Source organism: Achroia grisella, unplaced genomic scaffold, assembly GCF_030625045.1.
Source record: "Achroia grisella isolate CSIRO2021 unplaced genomic scaffold, CSIRO_AGI_Agris_v1 utg512, whole genome shotgun sequence".
In the NCBI taxonomy this organism is placed as follows: Eukaryota; Metazoa; Arthropoda; class Insecta; order Lepidoptera; family Pyralidae; genus Achroia; species Achroia grisella.
Genome location: NW_026712906.1, coordinates 4,169,722 through 4,187,974, shown reverse-complemented (window position 1 = coordinate 4,187,974; position 18,253 = coordinate 4,169,722). Strand labels below are relative to the sequence as shown.

The following is an 18,253-nucleotide window of genomic DNA, read 5'->3' as shown; positions in this document are numbered from 1 at the left end:
TTTGTGCAAGGAATGTAAACATCGGAAGAAAGGCCATGTACTAAACCGTAGGTACTCCCAGCCTGTCAAATGTAGCATCTTATATACACTGGTGTTGCCCTCAGGTGTTAAGATAGACGGCGGTTACTGTGGGGGCCGTTGCTTCCCCGTAAACATCGCAGCCGAAGGGGGTACCTTCTCAGAGCTGCGATGTCGACGGGGTACTTCTCCTGGAGAAGAATGGTGATGAGGGGCCCCACTGTCGGAGCTGCGGAAGAATGCTCCCGCACGTCCGTGGCTTCGACAATGGCTTCGACAGCAATACCCGTTCGTTACCTCAGGAGCGGGAGAATCTCCATAACAGATTTCACCAAGTAAAAAAAGGGTACATAATAGACGGAATCTATACAATTCCACTGCGTTCACAATCGACAAATTTTCGCTTTTTTATCTTTATATAACATATAGTGTATTCATTATACAGTTTCATTTGATATTAGGCAATTTAAGTATAAAAATGTTCTCCATGGAAACGAAGACGAATTGAAAAAATGTGAAGACATTTATAATATTATGAATGTTATTATATGTTTGCTTTGATTCTTTTGTATGAAATATATATTTCTTTTTTTCTAAAATAATAATAAATTACTAAAATCACGATGAAATTAGAATTCATAGTTTGTTTTTCTGTTTAGCAAAATCTACATTATCAAATTACAAATCTCTCCATACATAGTGCTTGTATAAAAAACTAGTTTCACGCCACTACTTTCATAAAGTGAATTAGGTTTAATAAGATATAAGATTTCACCGCACTTCGTCTTTATGGTACTAGTCTATGTTTCAGGGAGACACACATATAACGACGTTTTATTATTGTTACAAATATATATACACTATATATATGTATATATTTCAATAACATAATATACATAAAAAACACCCAGACCGATACAAACAATCATACTTATGAATACAAATGTTTGTACCGTCGAGGAATTAAACCCGCAACCATAGCCATAGCCATAATCATAGTCATAAAGAAAAAATGGCGCTGTTTCTGAATCGCTTCCTAGATAGAATAAATTCGATTCGAAACAACATGAAATAAATTTGAAAGAACTACATAATTCTAAGGCAATAATACAGATATCATTTACGAAATATTATATCTGAAAAGTAGTTATAGAATAACAACATGTCAGTTAGTGTCGTAATGAATTATGTGACGCAGTTCCTAACATTTCACTTTTACACAAACAGTTTAAAATCAATAGCTATGCGATACGGATCATTTCACAGTTGCAACTGCGTACTGAGTTTGCTTGCACAACTCACAAATCTATACCTATACTGCTGAGTTTACACGGGCACGTTCTTTTAGCTTTTTAGGAAAGATAGCGCGCGCAGTTTAGCACGGGAAAGATAGCGCGTGCAATGTATCGCGGGAAAGATATCGCGAGCAATTTATCGCGGGAAAGATAGCGCGCGCAAACGTGAGTGATTGCATTGCACTTTCTTTCCTTTTTAACTTTCCAAATTTAATATTATTTAAAACATTCAAAAATCTAAAAGTAACTATCGCTAATCTAATTGGTTACAATAGAGAATTGTTAGCAACCGCGTTACATAATAAGAAAGCAGTTTTACCCGTTGTACTTGTTCCGCGAACACTGTCGCCTTCTGTACACGAACGAGATCCTTGTCATCATCAGGCGTGTTACGATCACACCCGCTGTATTTCGAATAGCTTCACGTCTGTATCGTACCAGATAGGCGGGTCCACGTTACTGAAATCAAAAATTACTTGTTACTTTTTTTTATTTTAACCCTATTACTATTAATATAATAAATGCGACCGTTTATAAGTATGGATGTTTGTCTCTTTCACACAAAAACTAGTGAACGGATTTTACAGTCATATTGCTTATGCATCACAATAACACAACCTATATTTTTTATTGAAATTTATCGCGGGTGAAACCGCGGGCACAACTAGTTATAAATAATAATAAAATTTGTTATTAATACAATTCAAGCAAAATAAATAAAAGCGCCTCTTATTTGTTGCTATTTAAACTCAGGACAATTGACACAACGCCATCTAGTCCCACGCTAAGCAGAGTCTGTTTTGTGGGTACAAGACAACTGATAGAAATATATAATATGTTTTCTATTATTAAATGTGTTTTCTTTGTCTGGTGCAATAAAGAGTTTAAATAAATAAAATAAATAAATAAGTACAATATAGAAAATACACAGACCAACAAAAACAAAAAAATCTTACTGACGGATACGACTTTAGTCTCGAGTATACAAGGGGATTCGAACCTCGGTTCAGGGCTCCGTAATTTTAATCCCCGTTTGAATTGGACAGATGATCGAAACTGGAGTTTCAAACAAACATTTTGGTCGACCGATGGTGTGTAGAGTTTTCCTATGAATGTGTTACCCACCGTATGTATATGACGCCCCACATGTAGGTCCGGAACCAGGCGGCCGTGCCAGCGTTGGCCTGGTACTTGCGGATGAGAATCGGATGCGGCACCGGCAGCAGCCCCACCAGCGTGCCGTGCTGCAGGAACCGCAGGATCTCAGACTCGTCCGTTAGGCCCCTGCGAATCACATTCACCACATATTTACGAGAAATTTATCATTGTGTATAGAGAGAACCGCGACATCGATTGCGATCCCCTCAAAATACAAGTTTATTTCAATAAAATTATTTTTATTTCTTCTTCTTTCTTTCTTTCTTTCCTGACCTCATGCTCTTCTTATCATCCTCCACTGGTTCCCCGCCAGCGTATACCGTCAGCACAGGCGGGAGGACCATTCCATTATCATCCATACAAACAATATAAGCATTTTTGAATAGTCGTATTTTTTTCATTCTACCATTTATTCATCACAAGAAGAATGAGCAAGAAAACTAAAATCGAATTGTAAAAGGTCTCACTTGTCGATGCATATCTTCTCGACCTGCGGCACCAGCACCTGCAGCAGCCGCATGATGGTCTGCAGCGGCAACTTGCCGCGCCAGCTGCCGACCCACTCGCTGCTGGGTCGCCACTCGCCACCCTCGCCACCCTCGCCACACTCGCCACCGGACACGCTCTCGCCACCAGATCCTCCCGAGCTCACTCGGATGCTATCCCGCTGTTTTAAAATTTTTTAGAATAGAATAGAATAGAAAATCCTTTATTCAAATAAACTTAATTTAAGCACTTTTGAATAATCATAACAATTTCTTTAATCTACCGCTTATTCGGAATTCGGAATTGTTTTAGATAATTATTATAAGTTTAATTGTTCAAATCGAAATGTGTGAACTTGTACTTTTAATATTCGTTTTGATACGAAGATAGATTTTTATTATAAACAACAACATAACACATTATACTACTAGCTGTGCCCGGAACTTCGTCCGCTTGGATAAACCTTAGACAGCATTAAAGATTTAATAATCTAACCCTAAATTAAAAAGAAAAAGTTACATCGTTCTAGATTCCATTGTATAACGATATAATGAATTTCCATACAAACTTGCATCGCCTATTTTCTTTTACCCCCTTAAAACTTCCCTTTCAAGCCTTTACAACCCTTTTTTGGCATTAAAAAGTAGCCTATGTCCTGTCTCAGGGTGTAGACTATCTGTGCACCAAATTTATTTAAATCGGTTCGGTAAAGAAATAGCATTTTGACCTAGTGCTTAACTATTGTGAGTACGAATTGGATCATTACAAAGAAAAAATGAGTCAGAATCGACGTTCACTATGGAAAGCATTGTAGTAAATTGTCTAACGAATTTATAACAACTGACTTATAACTTTTTTTTAAATAGTACCAGAATTATCTTATACAGCCTAAACAATAGAATAGGGTTATTCTATTGTTTAGGCTGTATAAGATAATTCTGGCACTATTTAAAAAAAAGAAAATATGTTTTAAATAAACTTAGAATTATCTTATATAGCCTAAACAATAGGATAGTGTAGTCAGTTGTTGAATCAAATATGCTTGAATCAAATATGGTAAAAAATAACTACAAGGAAATTTTATTGTTAAACAAAGTATTTCTATTACTGTTGGCCGCCAGAGTATGCCATTACTGTAGAGGGTTCACTTATCTATAATCTTCTATTTAATAAATAAAAATATATAGAAAATTCAAGGAATTAATATCATTATATCACATTACATACAGCTATTCCTTTGATAGCCAGTGAAAAAAACTTACATGGTTGACAGTGTGTCTGTCCGGTGCGGGGTCTGAGCCGTTCGCTTGAGCAGAGTCAGAGGTGGCCGTGGGCAGTAATCGCCGCCCCGGGCTGCCCCCCCGCGCCTCCGCCTCCAGTGGCGGCGGGTGCGCTGACTCGCGCTCCGTCATAGTCGCTATCGCTGTGCAGGAGAGTCCCAAAGATATCGTAAGAGAGAGAGAAAGACATATGATATATCAAAACGTAAGTTATAGAATGGTTCTCAAATGTTATTAGTAGAAGAGTACGGACGATACAGAATGTATGTTGCGTAGAATAAGAGGAAAAGAGACAACAAATACTCTAGAAATACATATGTATTTCTGGAGTATTATGTATGTTCTAGCTGTGCTCGCGGTTTCACCCGTGGGAAATATAAATTTCTAAGTATATATATTATTCTGATGTATAAACTATATTTACAGCAGTTTTTGCGTGAAAGAGTAAGAAACATCCAACCATACTCATAAACTTTCGCGTTTATAATAATAATAAAATATAAAGAAAATATTAGACTAAAAAGTCGCTTTCGTGGTTACTTCAGTCTCAGCTATTTCAGCCGAAGCCGCAGATCCCTATGATATATGCGGTAATGTCTACTTAATCATATTTACGGTAATTAGTAGAAAAGTAAGAACGAGACAGAATATGATGAGATGGCTAAATAGCTAGGCTACTGGGGCCGTCAAAAGAATGCAAATAAAGAGAATAATAAAGAAGTATTGGTGTATATCATCAGTTAAAATATTATAAATGTATCAAATAAAATATTATAAAGAATATATTTAGAAAAAATTAAAAATATATGAAATAAAATATTATTATTGAGTACTCTAGTTGGAAATTAGAGTACTCAATAATAATATTTTATTTGAAACAGAAATTTTGTTTGTTTCTGTACACAAAACAAACATTCTTAAGAAACGATAACATTCACAGAAGTATAAAACTGTTGCGAATAGCGACACCTTCCACCGAATTTATATATCCAAAACATATACTTACATACTATGAGGTTACATACATTACGTTAGTTTACTTCCAAAACATTTTAATTAAATTAACCAAGATATTGAAGTTATGAAAAAATCTTATATTACGTTAGTCTAAAAAGACTTCCAATACAAAGAAGACATTTACGTTATAGAAAATATATATCTACATTATTCTTGTAAATGATTGTATCGTACAAAAATCGAAACCGCAGCCATCAAAAGTGAGATGGCAAAATGACTAGGCCACCGGGGCCGTAAGAAAATGTAAATAAAAAGAAAAATAAAGGATCATACCGGGCGTGTCCGCGAGCGTGGCGTTGAGTGTCCCGGGCTCGGCGGGCAGCGCGGGCCGGGAGCCCTCCATGGCGGCCTCCGGGACGCTCTCCGCGCTGCGGGACCTGCGCACCACCCACAGACGGCTCAACATATTTATAATAATTAAGCTTATGAAATCTGCACCGGCATCTACTGAAGTAATTTTACCCTGTGTTCGTAATTCTACCTCTAGAACAACCACTTAGTTTTGTTCACAATTGGGCGCATGATTCCCTACGGTGGGCTCATGTGCCCCACGCGAGGCGCTCAAAGCCCCACGCTGGGCTCATGTCCCCGCGCGGGCCCCGATTGCCCCGCATGTCCCCCGCGTGTGTACCTGGGCAGGGCGAGCGCGGGCGGCGCCGGGCGGGCCCCGACTGCCCCGCGTGTCCCCTCGTGTCCCCGTGTGTACCTGGGCAGGGCGAGCGCGGGCGGCGCCGGGCGGGCCCCGACTGCGCCGCGTGTCCCCTCGTGTCCCCGCGTGTCCCCCGCGTGTCCCCACGTGTCCCCGTGTGTACCTGGGCAGGGCGAGCGCGGGCGGCGCCGGGCGGGCCCCGACTGCCCCGCGTGTCCCGCTTGTCCCCACGTGTCCCCCGCGTGTGTACCTGGGCAGGGCGAGCGCGGGCGGCGCCGGGCGGGCCCCGACTGCCCCGCGTGTCCCGCTTGTCCCCACGTGTCCCCCGCGTGTGTACCTGGGCAGGGCGAGCGCGGGCGGCGCCGGGCGGGCCCCGACTGCCCCGCGTGTCCCCACGTGTCCCCGCGTGTCCCCTCGTGTCCCCTCGTGTCCCCCGCGTATGTACCTGGGCAGGGCGAGCGCGGGCGGCGCCGGGCGGGCCCCGACTGCCCCGCGTGTCCCGCTTGTCCCCACGTCGTGTCCCCCGCGTGTGTACCTGGGCAGGGTGAGCGCGGGCGGCGCCGGGCGGGCCCCGACTGCCCCGCGTGTCCCCCGCGTGTCCCGCGCCTGTCCCCCGCGTGTCCCCGCGTGTCCCCCGCGTGTGTACCTGGGCAGGGTGAGCGCGGGCGGCGCCGGGCGGGCCCCGACTGCCCCGCGTGTCCCCACGTGTCCCCGCGTGTCCCCTCGTGTCCCCCGCGTATGTACCTGGGCAGGGCGAGCGCGGGCGGCGCCGGGCGGGCCCCGACTGCCCCGCGTGTCCCCACGTGTCCCCGCGTGTCCCCTCGTGTCCCCCGCGTATGTACCTGGGCAGGGCGAGCGCGGGCGGCGCCGGGCGGGCCCCGACTGCCCCGCGTGTCCCCCGCGTGTCCCGCGCCTGTCCCCCGCGTGTCCCCGCGTGTCCCCCGCGTGTGTACCTGGGCAGGGCGAGCGCGGGCGGCGCCGGGCGGGCGCGCGCCGCGGTGAGGGAGCGAGCGATGGCGGCGTGTTCGTGCGGCAGGTTGGCGAGGCTGTGGAACACGCTCCGCTTGCGGATGATCGTGTACACTAGATTCGAGTTCCCTGCGACCATTTCATACACAACTAAAACCGAGTCTATAGCGACATAAAACTTGTTAAAAGCATATTAAATATTTCTTGGACGATTCACACAATAGCTTCTAGTCTCGAGCTAAGCAGAGCTTGTGATATAGGTACTAGACTAAAACCCAGAGTAATAAAAACTATCATACTCATGAATACAAATGTTTGAATCGATTCCGCAACTACCAAAGTAAGACGGTGTGCTATGAACACACCAGAACTTAAGTACCAACACATTCGTTTCTGAAATATCGTATTTGATAAGGTTTACTTATTATTCTTTTTAATGTTAACAACTTACAGCTGTATTTTACATTAGCGGTGTGTAACCCTATCTAAAAGTGAGAAGAGCGGAACTTTTACACGCCAAAGAATGAACGAAGTAGTGTCCCAATATTTTATATAACTTAATTATAGTATACACATATGTATAGATATCAAACTCACCATCAAATTGGTACTGTATCATGTTGTTGAACATTTCTAGTAGAAAGAACACGAGGTGATGATGGTGTGGCTGCGAGAATAGAAACCAGGGTGTGCTGAAGGCCTCCAGGAGGTGAAGCAGCTTCGTTGATGCCACCATTGATAAGGTCTTCAGGTATGGCGACACTATAATAATAATAATACCTCAGGATAATTCACACAGTGCCATCTAGTTCTAAACTAAGCAGAGCTGCTCTCTTACTAGCTTTTTATTCTTCTAATTACGATGGAGAAGACGCGGACAGGAGTCAAAAATTTACAAACATTATTGGACAATCAATCTTGTAATTAAAAATTTAAAGTTGAATTTCCAATTTTCTTTTCTTTGTATACATGCAATTTACTCTTAGGGGCGTACTCAACTCCTACTCATCTCTATCACCCACTGGGGCCGGGATGTTCGCCTTGATGAAATGGCCCCGGAGCCATGTACCTACGCTTCCCCAATTAAGTAGGGCGAAATAGGTCGCCCTATCAACGAGATAGGCTGCCCCACACCGTCTATAGGGCGGGACAACGCCACCGAAGTAGCGTAGATTGGAACACGACCTAGTGACTTCAGCAATGGCGCATGTAGGTACGTCGTATGGTGTTTGAGTGTGTAAGATCCCATACAACCCGTCGTCACCTAAGGGAATAATTATGAAGATTTGTACAACAAAAAAATTTATTATTCTAACAATCAATATATTCACTACTTACCATTAACGAGTATAGTGAGAAGACAGTCAAACAACGGCTGCAGCCTCTGATGTCCTGTGGTGATGATCTTGTGGAACACCACCACTAGAAGGTCGGCGTGGGTGCCCGTGAACACCGGGATATCCATCGGTATAGTGGCTGTGTACGGCTTGTTCATTCGTACACCGAAGTTCCTCTCCCCGGACAGCAACAGTAAGATAAACACGCCGATGTGCATGAGGCCGACTCGAGCTGAATAATAAAAAAGATTTATTTTTTATTCTCTTATAATCATAAATAAATAAATAACCCTGGATTAACACAGGGCCATCTAGCCCCACGGTAAGCAGAGCTTGTGTTATGGGCACTAGACAACAGAAATAAATACTGATAGATATTTTTTTGTAACATACGTAATATACATATAAACACTCAGACCGATACAAACAATCAATATTCATGAATGCAAATGTTTGCACCGTGCGAGGAATTCAACCCGAGACCATCGAAAGTAAAGCGATGTGCTAAACCAGTAGACCACCGAGGCCATCATAAATATAAATAAAGTATAATAACAAGGAAATATTAAAGCAAAGAAAGTAAAGAATTGAAGCCCTGGACAATTCATACAGTGCCATCTAGTGCCAAGCTAAGCAGAGCTTATGTTAGCGAGACTAGACTTATATGCATGTTTTTTTATAAATAAGTAAAGTATAACCCTAGTAAATTATATATATAGAAACACCCAGATCAATACAAACAATCATACTCATGAATACAAATGTTTGTATACTGCGATGAATTGAACCCGCAATCGTCGACAATAAGGCGATGTCCTAAACCGCTAGACCATCGAGGCCGTCAAAATATAGTAGCAACTTACACTGGTCCGCGCGCGAGTCGTTTAAGTGATACAGTATTGGAACTAACACTTCTAGAACATCACTACTCTTCAATACGTAGTACATGAATTTCTGAAAGAAAAGAAACGAATAAGTTAATTAAAAGTTGATCACACATTACTTTATTCAGTCCGACAATTCAAAATTTAAAAAAATTAAAAATTAACTATATCTTTTTTCATGTAGGTCTATTACAGACTCTTGTGATATGTCACATCTACCGTCAGTTCGGAATGATTTCGAGATGAGAAGAACTGACAAGAAATTGAGCTCGTATTTTTTTTTATTTTATTAATTGTATTAGCAGACTCCTACTAGTGTGTGTAAGGGACAGCTTTATCAATTAGGTACCAGTAGTTAGTTTTTTAATCCCGGAGACTTAATTGACAGGTATTAATGTCAAACTTTCAAATAATGTTACCACCTATAGCGAGGTAGTGGTGTACCTGCGATACCGATTTGTTTTATTGGAAACTTTTATTTTAACATATTATTTTAAAAGCGGTAAATGACGTTTCCACGACAGTATTTTAAAATGTACGTACATATATTAGTGTTTTCATTACTGTCGTCGTATTATCTATACATATAAACAAAATTGGAGTTTCTGTTTGTAATATTGAAATAACCGTTTTTTACTATATGCATATGAATATATATAGGGTACATATACCAAAATAACAATTTTTATAATTTTTGTCTGTCTGTCTGTCGGTCTGTTTGTTCCGGCTAATCTCTGAAATGGCTGGATCAATTTTGACAGAACTTTTTTTGGCAGGTAGCTGATGTATAAGGAGTAACTTAGGCTACTTTTATTTTAGAAAAATAAAGTTAAAAACCACGCGGACGAAGTCGCGGGAACAGCTAGTATAGAATAAAAATACAGCCAGACAGGCTCATTATTGAAGTTTTTAACACTATCCGTTATTTGATACAGCGAAATTTAGTTATCTGATGTTTCTTTGGCGGCATACCTTGTTATAATCGCACATCTTCCAGAACAAGACCAGCAGTTCCTGGTGCAGGTTGACCTTCTTGGCGGAGTTGGGCAGGTAGGTCTGGGCGAGAGGGTTGTTCAGAAGGCGGGTGACGCCGCGCAGCGCGAACTGGAAGTCCTCGTCGCGGTGTATCCGGGACAGGTAGTTGATGAACAGATTGTCCGGGAGACTCTGGATAATGAACAGAAACAAGTATTTATATTATCTATATTACAGTCAAACAGTCGTACCAAATCTGAGTGATTTTCCCCCACGGAAAAAAAAGGCAATGCACTTTGTTCGGGTTGTACCGAAACTATAAAGATTCTGATAGGTAAAACTGATAAATGATACTGATAGAAACTTGATTAAAACTGTATATTGAAACTTAAAATATAACTGATTAATGATTGTAATGTGTACGCGCGGCGTCCTTGTTGACCGAATGCGAACTGATTTTAATGAAATGTGAAATGTAAAATAAAATGTTAATGTTGCGAAATAATGTACAATGCTAGCTCGTACATATTCCCGGGCGCGAAAGAAGATGTGAATGGGGATGCTGTGGTTGTGACCTTAATTACTACTTACAAGATGATGTACAATTGTTTCTTACAGATAGAAATGAAAACACTAGTTTTTCCAATTTTCCTTTAAGGTGCAGAGACTTGGACAGTGAGGATGCAAGAACGCAGGAAAATTGATGTCCTCGAGATGTGGTGCTGGCGGCGAATGTTGCGTATACATTGGACTGCTCGTCGTACCATTGTTTCCATCCTTAACGAACTCAACATCAGGGAGAGATTATCGTCGACTGTGCAAATACGAGTTCTCAAGTATTTTGGTCACATTAGCCGGAACGAACACTGTATGGAGCGAACTAATTATCCAAGGTTCAGTTGAGGGAGACATTCTCGGGGTCGATCACCAACGAGATGGACTGACATTATAAGAATGGCTACACAGCAGTCCATTGTACAATGGTCTCGTGCAGCCAAAAAAAAAAAGATATTTTTTTTAGTGGATGATAATGGAATGATGCTCCCGCCTGCGCTAACGGTTTATGCTGGCGGTGCACCAGTGGGGGATGATAGGATGAGCATGAGGTCAGGTTAGTTAGCTCACCATGACAAATTCATCAGGAATTTATCAGGATGGTTTCCAGGGGGAACCGCGTGGAGGTCAACCTGACATGGTACATTGCAAGCAACGGGGTCTTCAATCACCACAAAATCCATCATGAAAGCCACGTCCACTCTGCCAAGAGTGAACGACTGAAGATGAAGAAAAGAAAAAAAAGGCAGTGAAAATATAGGATAAGGCATCAGACTTTATTTAATTACACTTCGCATTTTATGTATATACTAGCTACCCACCCCGGCTTCGCATGGGTGTACATGTATTCTATTTATAAACATTCCACTTGAATCACTCTATGTATTAAAAAAATCGCTTCAAAATCTATTGTGTAATTTTAAAGATTTAAGCATACATATGGACGGACAGACAATGACAGCGACTTTTTTTTATACTATGTAATGAAGCGAATATTTTTATTTTCCTTCAGGTGGATTCTCATGTTGTTTGTTATTCCATTTGCATAAAAAACTAATTATTTACAAATGAGTCATAATAAATAATAAATAACCCTGGACAATTAACACAGCGCCATCTAGTCTCATGTTAAGCAGAGCTTGTGTTATGTGTTTATTGTGTATTGTGGTACTAGACAACTGATATAAATACTTAGCTTTTTGTAACATACGTAATATACATAGAGAACACCCAGAGTAATACAAACAATCAAATTCATGAATATAAAGTGTGCACCTTGCGAGGAATCGAACCCGCGACCATCGGAAGTAAAGCGATGTGCTAAACCGCTCGTCCACCGAGGCCGTCAAATGAAGTATATGTCATAACTCCATGATTACCTCGTCAGTTTCCTCGTTGACCGTGTTGCTTGTGTCATGGTCCAATGTAACTATCAGGATCTGTAACGCCACCTGCATCAGACAAACACTTTAGAACCTGTTCTGGAGGTCTTGTTCCTCAAAATTAATTTAATATTTTAAATCTGGAAAGTTTGTTTTGCTCGAACACGCTAATCTTAGAAACTACTGGTTCATAATTAAAATATACATACTTTATTGTTCGATAGCATATTTATAGAGGTAAGCTAGCAGAGCATAAGTAAAAGAGCATTAAGAAATGTTGCAAAAAGAAACTGGCTGTTTACCATAAGATCAGCCGTATGCTTGTTTGCCACCATCGTAGTATAAAAAAATCAATATTATAATATAAGTTGACTCTCATCCGTTAATATAACTGTGTCAACCGACAATACCGCATTATTATACAATACCAAAACACTTGCTTCGCACCTCCGAATGATCCCCCATCCAATTCAAACGGGGATCAAAATTACGACGGCCTAAGCTAAGCTTCGAACCACTAGCAGTGCCCTCAGACTAAACTAGTATCCGTCAGGCAGGAGGCATTCATCCGCTCCATAAGTCATTCCGCGACTTTGGAGTGCCATTGTAACATTGTTGAAAAGCATTGAATAAAATCATTTTCTTTCTTCCATCTCTTTCTTCTGCACTTGGCAACTATCGCCCGACAAAATTGTAAATGCTAGCTGCGGCTAACAGCATTAGAGTAGTCCGAAAACTTTTTGTTTATTGGAGGGGTTTGGGCTATTGTCAGATGCTTTTTTTTATACCACATAGGTGGCAAACAAGCATAGGGCCGGGCCATCTGATGATAAACGGTTGCTTGGACCTGTAGTACTGCGACCTACATAGATCTACTGTGCTCGCCCTTGAGAGGCGAACTCTCAAGGGCGGTCAGGGACAAGAATTGAAGGATATTCTTAGGAAACATGGTTTCATCTCCTCAGGATAGAGTGTAAAAACCGAAAAAACTTACTTCTACAAGCGGCTCCAGTGTGTCAGCGAACAACAGATGGTTGTAGGGCAGCCCTAGTCCGACCGGGTCGTATGAGCACACAGTATTCAACAGCGACGTGAACAGCGGTAAGGCATGCCGGTTGTCTGGACTCGTCAAGTAACTGTATAAAACAATATAATAAGAATATGTACAGTCACGAAAAATCACGGGATCTCAACTCGTTTTATTTATTTTTATTGAGTTTGTCATGTTGAGTCACGATGGGAGACCTGACCTGACCTATTGCTCATTTTTTGATCCTTCACTGGTGCCTCGTCAACGTAAACCGTTAGCGCAGCCCAGCGCACATAATAATACTAATAATAATCTTTATTTGTCTCAAACAAAAACTTTTCACACAATACAACTGTTGCCCGTACAATAATATAATTTAAAACTAATGAATGAGACCAAACGGTCTATAACTCAGTGAGGGCAGTGAGTCCACCATCTCTGCTATTCTGTTTTATCAGTAAAATAATACAATATGAGATCAACGACGACGACAGCATATTATGTTAAGTTTTAAACTACAACTAACAAAATAAACATAAAAATTGACAATAACAAGATTACAAACATTAAGGTACATTAAGGTATCTTCTTTTATACAATAGAAATTTTAAGAAATTGCAGAGAAATACAAAATGTCTGTTGATGGTATCGTGTCGTATCATATCATCATAGCATACAGTCATAATCATAGTCATATTATAAAAATATACAAAGGTTTTATAAAAGGACTAGCTACTTGCCCCGGCTTCGCACGGGTGTACATGTATAATATATATAAACCTTCCTCTAGAATGACTCTTATCTATTAAAAAAACCGCTTCAATATCCCTTGCGTACTTTTAAAGATTTAAGCATTGAGATAGAAACAGATAGCGGCAGCGACTTTATACTATGTAATTATTGGTAATAGGTACGTCAGGCAGGCGGCCGGTCATAAAAAAAAAAACACTGAAGCCAAAACCATTCTCTCGTAATATGAATTTGAGTGAAAGAATTGATATTGGTAATAGGTACAAACTCAACTACAGCTTAAAGACACTACAGTTACAATCCGATGGATCGGATCATTTGCCATTCGAGTAACGTTAAAAAATAAGATATAACTAACGCGATCCACTTGTTGTGATGGGTGGCGGTGTGCGGCGCGGGCTTGTAGATGGTCTCGCTGAAGCAGGTGAGCAGCAACCGCAGCAGCTCGGCGCGGGCCGCCTCGTGCGGGGCGGAGCGCGCCGGGCTGCGGGCGAACCCCACGCCGCCCGCCCAGATGTACTCGCAGCTGTCCAGCGACGACAGCTCCTCCGCGCGCTCCTGACACACACACCACATGTCTTATATACATTAATATTACATTTATAAAAAAATACATCAAACTGACTAATGCGTCTGGTTTTATAAGCTACCCGCTCCTGTTTTACATGGGTACACATGTATTATACGTATAAACATTCCTCTTCAATCAGCCTATCTATAGCTAAAACTGCATTAAATACTAGCAATGAAATTGTACAAATATTTCATTAAATAACATTATGTATATATACAGTAGCCAGCCACATGTATTATACATATAAAGCTTCCTCCTGAATCGCTCTATCTATTTAAAAAAATATATTTTTATTATAATTTAATAATAATAAATACAAATAACTTTATTTTGCCTGAAAAGTGGTTTACAGGATTTTAAAAATTATAATTTATGTATCACACTTTTCACCAGAAACTGGCATGCAAAATTAACAGTGTCCATTTATTATTATAAGATTATACATATTTCTCAGTTTCATTTTTATTTTCATCATTATTAAATTAAATTAAAATTTCTGGGCAAAGTACTACGATTACCTACTTCATGAATTAAAGTACTCATCAACAGAGTAAAAACACTTATTAATCAGCCATCTTTTTAACTCTCTCTTGAACATATTTATCGGTAGTATTTTTATATCATCCCGCAACTTATTTCATACTCTTTATTTCATAGAGAGTTTTGATAGTATTTATTATTATTATTTTCCAAATAATTTTATATTCTTTATTGCACTTTTAAATACAGTTCTAAACTGAAATATATACAAAGTGAGCAGAAATATCAATAATATAGATTCAATAATCAGAAAGTCAAAATTATTTGATGGCACGTTGAAGACCCGTCTTTAAAAATTTTTTTGGAAAAAATGACACGTTGATGCATAAAAGTTCGCCTACCCTGTCCTATAGCACCCCATATCTGTATGTTATTTCTTGTGTCGACTGTCGAGTATCAACTTTCTTATGGATATTAAGTATCGCAATTACTTAGATCATCTGCTTTTTCCTTATCCTATTGGGTCGGCGTAATATGTTTTTCTGTAGTTAGTACTTAGATCATTTATATCTTTAGGTTTGTTAATATTATTATTACTCATCAAATTATGTACTTATTTCATTATACTATATTTCTTGCCGTGCATTCAAAGTCTGCCCTATAAGAGTCCATATCTATAACCGCCTGTGTCGGTACACTAGATAAGTTATCTATGCCAACATAATAATCAATACTCACGGGTCCTGAGCGCTTCGTGCTTGCCACCGTAAAGTCAGGGCAAAATAGTAGATCCTGAAATGTTATGCATTATTTCAATGACTGCAATTTATATTATTTATTCACATATAAACATATGACCTACATAGATGTTGGAATGAACTTCCTGCCGAGGTTTTCTCACGAGACTACAGCATGGGGTTTTTTAAGAAGGGTATATTACGGTTTCTTGTGCGTCGGCAACACGCACGAGACACTCTTGGTGTCTCCGGCGTCCATAAGCTACGGTAACAATTTACCATCAGATGGGGCATATGCTTGTTTGCCACTTGGTTGTTTTTGTGTATATTACATTTTTTATCACGTACAATTCAGATAGCTATTTTAATTGAGAAGAACTGGCAAAAACTTAATTGGTAAATTTAAATTATCATTATATTTTTTTAGTTAATCTAAATTAACTATTACATAACATTTAAGTAGTGCATATACACTGATAACATATTTAAAATATAGAATCCCTTGTTTGGGTTACTAACATCTTACAAGGTTGTCTCCACAATAATGGTTTACAGAGTAAGGAACTTAAATAATTGGCAGACATATCCAGGCTTCATGAGAAAATAACTATTCATCTACAGGTGTTCAAAAGTCTACGATAAACTGGAAGCAGGATGTAGGAGCAAAAGTTACAATTTGTAGGAACAAGGTTGAAATGATCACAAAGTTTTGATTTTTTAGGTTCTTTTAAATGACAGATATAGTTTTATAACCATAGAGTCAAGATTTTTGTTTATTTTTCTGATAACTGTGATGTGTTCACTGTCCTGCTTCTATAATTTTCTGTATTTACACCAGTACCCATAATGCAAACACTACTTAGTTTGGGACTAGATGGCGCTGTGTGAATTGTAACTTTTTGAATCTGAGATATTGAAATTCAACTTACACAGACAGCATTAATCAGTGACTGGGCGAGAGGCACTGAATCATTTTCGCTAGCAGCTGGAAGCGATGACCAGAAGAATCCATGCCACTCAGGTTCTTCCAGCATATATGGCAACACTCGTGTAAGCAGCCGAGCGCAGTTGAGAGCTATGGAGGTGATATAATGAAATAGGATGGGTAGAAAAAGTTTCTATAACAATGGCACTAAAAGTTGAATCTACCTAACAAGATTTCAAAAGGGTTGCCTTCAGAAAAAGTTCCTATACTTGTGGGCAAAGCACCAGTGGGTCAAGCAGTTGATTGAATGTAGTTAAATAATTATGTAGTTTTGTCAGTCTTTAACTATATTAAAAACTGTAGATTTTAATTAATGAGATTGACGTTTGATTTGATTTGATTAATTTACTTCATGACCAACTGGTGTTTTGCAAACAAATATTTTTATCTGAAAACTTACTAAAAAAAGGTAGGTAATTATATTTTATATATCATTAAAAATACAGAGACAAACTTAACATCCATGAATTCACCATGCAAGTACCAGGTTTATTACGATGAAAATGACTGAGAGGGAAACTGAGAGCACTTTACAGAACTTGTGACCCAGATGTAGGTTTAAGGGTATTTGATGAGACAGAATGTCAGTTAAAAAGTAACAGTAATATGCCAGACAGGGTATGCAGATTATTGTCAAAAATCAACATTCTGATATAATAATTATGGATTTAATATTTTTTTTATTAACATAATTTTTTTATCATGTATGGATTCACATGATAAAAAAAATAATGTTAATAAAAAAATATTAAAACCATAATTATTATACGATTAGTATCAGAATTCAACAGAACTTTGTTTAAAATGGTTGTGCTATGTAGGTCAATGAATTTTGTTCTATAATAAAAAAAGAAAACCAGAATCTCTTTAAAAACCTTTTTTCTCATTAATCTGTATTTTTTTAATAGAAAAAATATTTGATCATATCTGTGACATGTGCACATTTTTCTGTGTATATATGAACCCAATATGGCACTAAAATGTATATTGTTACCTGTTTGTTGTTCTCTTTGTGTCCTACAGCTGCTGTCTACAGTCTTCATCAATTTCTCTACAGCTTTGTAGACTAAAGTGGCTAAGTTGTTAGGAGACTCCTCCCTTAGAGCCCGGATCTCAGCCCCGGGGACAAGTGCAAACACATCTTGCACATTAGTCACGCTTTCAGACCAGAACTGGTCCCAGAAACTATCATCTGAAGAGTCTATTGGCTGAAATAATTATTACAAGTTAAACAAACAATATTCATAACATAAAAAACACGCAGTTAAACGATTCGTTCATTCTTACCTGTGATTTAGAAGTGAGCTGTACAACAGCCTTTCTGAAGTTTAGTTTTGTATCTGCGTTACCCATTTTATATATTATTTTAATTAAACAAAATGTGTAAAACCATTTTCCACGTCCATACAAAACAATTGAAATGACAAACAAAATTGACAAGTTGACAGTTTTTGACTTGACAGCGATACCAGCTGACGGTTGAAACGTCTGGAGACGGAAATTTACCATAGACAACTGATTAGAACCATATTTGTTTGTATCATATTATGGAGTGATTATTACCTTTGGAATAATAACTAAAAATTTACTTACCTACTACTACTATACCTTTCCAAGTGTAGTTTGTAATATTGTTGTATAAGAAAAAGTTAGAACACAAATTAAAGCAGTATCGAAGTTACCCTGCATCTC

The 18,253-nt window shown here is 39.4% G+C and overlaps 1 protein-coding gene across 1 annotated transcript; it reads right to left on the bottom strand.

The window, feature by feature from the left end:
* Nucleotides 1-1,440: 1,440 nt before the first annotated feature.
* On the bottom strand, nucleotides 1,441-17,960 carry LOC131846742 (protein HID1). The gene is made up of 17 exons (XM_059196125.1): nucleotides 17,849-17,960; nucleotides 17,556-17,769; nucleotides 16,506-16,651; nucleotides 15,578-15,631; nucleotides 14,144-14,343; nucleotides 13,000-13,141; nucleotides 12,003-12,074; nucleotides 10,066-10,260; nucleotides 9,073-9,163; nucleotides 8,211-8,441; nucleotides 7,470-7,634; nucleotides 6,857-7,001; nucleotides 5,528-5,631; nucleotides 4,220-4,380; nucleotides 2,939-3,138; nucleotides 2,439-2,597; nucleotides 1,441-1,772 (listed from the first exon to the last, which is right to left on the bottom strand). Exons 1-17 carry the CDS (start codon nucleotides 17,912-17,914, stop codon nucleotides 1,709-1,711), a joined length of 2,409 nt encoding a protein of 802 aa, XP_059052108.1. The 5' UTR covers nucleotides 17,915-17,960; the 3' UTR covers nucleotides 1,441-1,708.
* Between the last annotated feature and the right edge of the window lie 293 nt (nucleotides 17,961-18,253).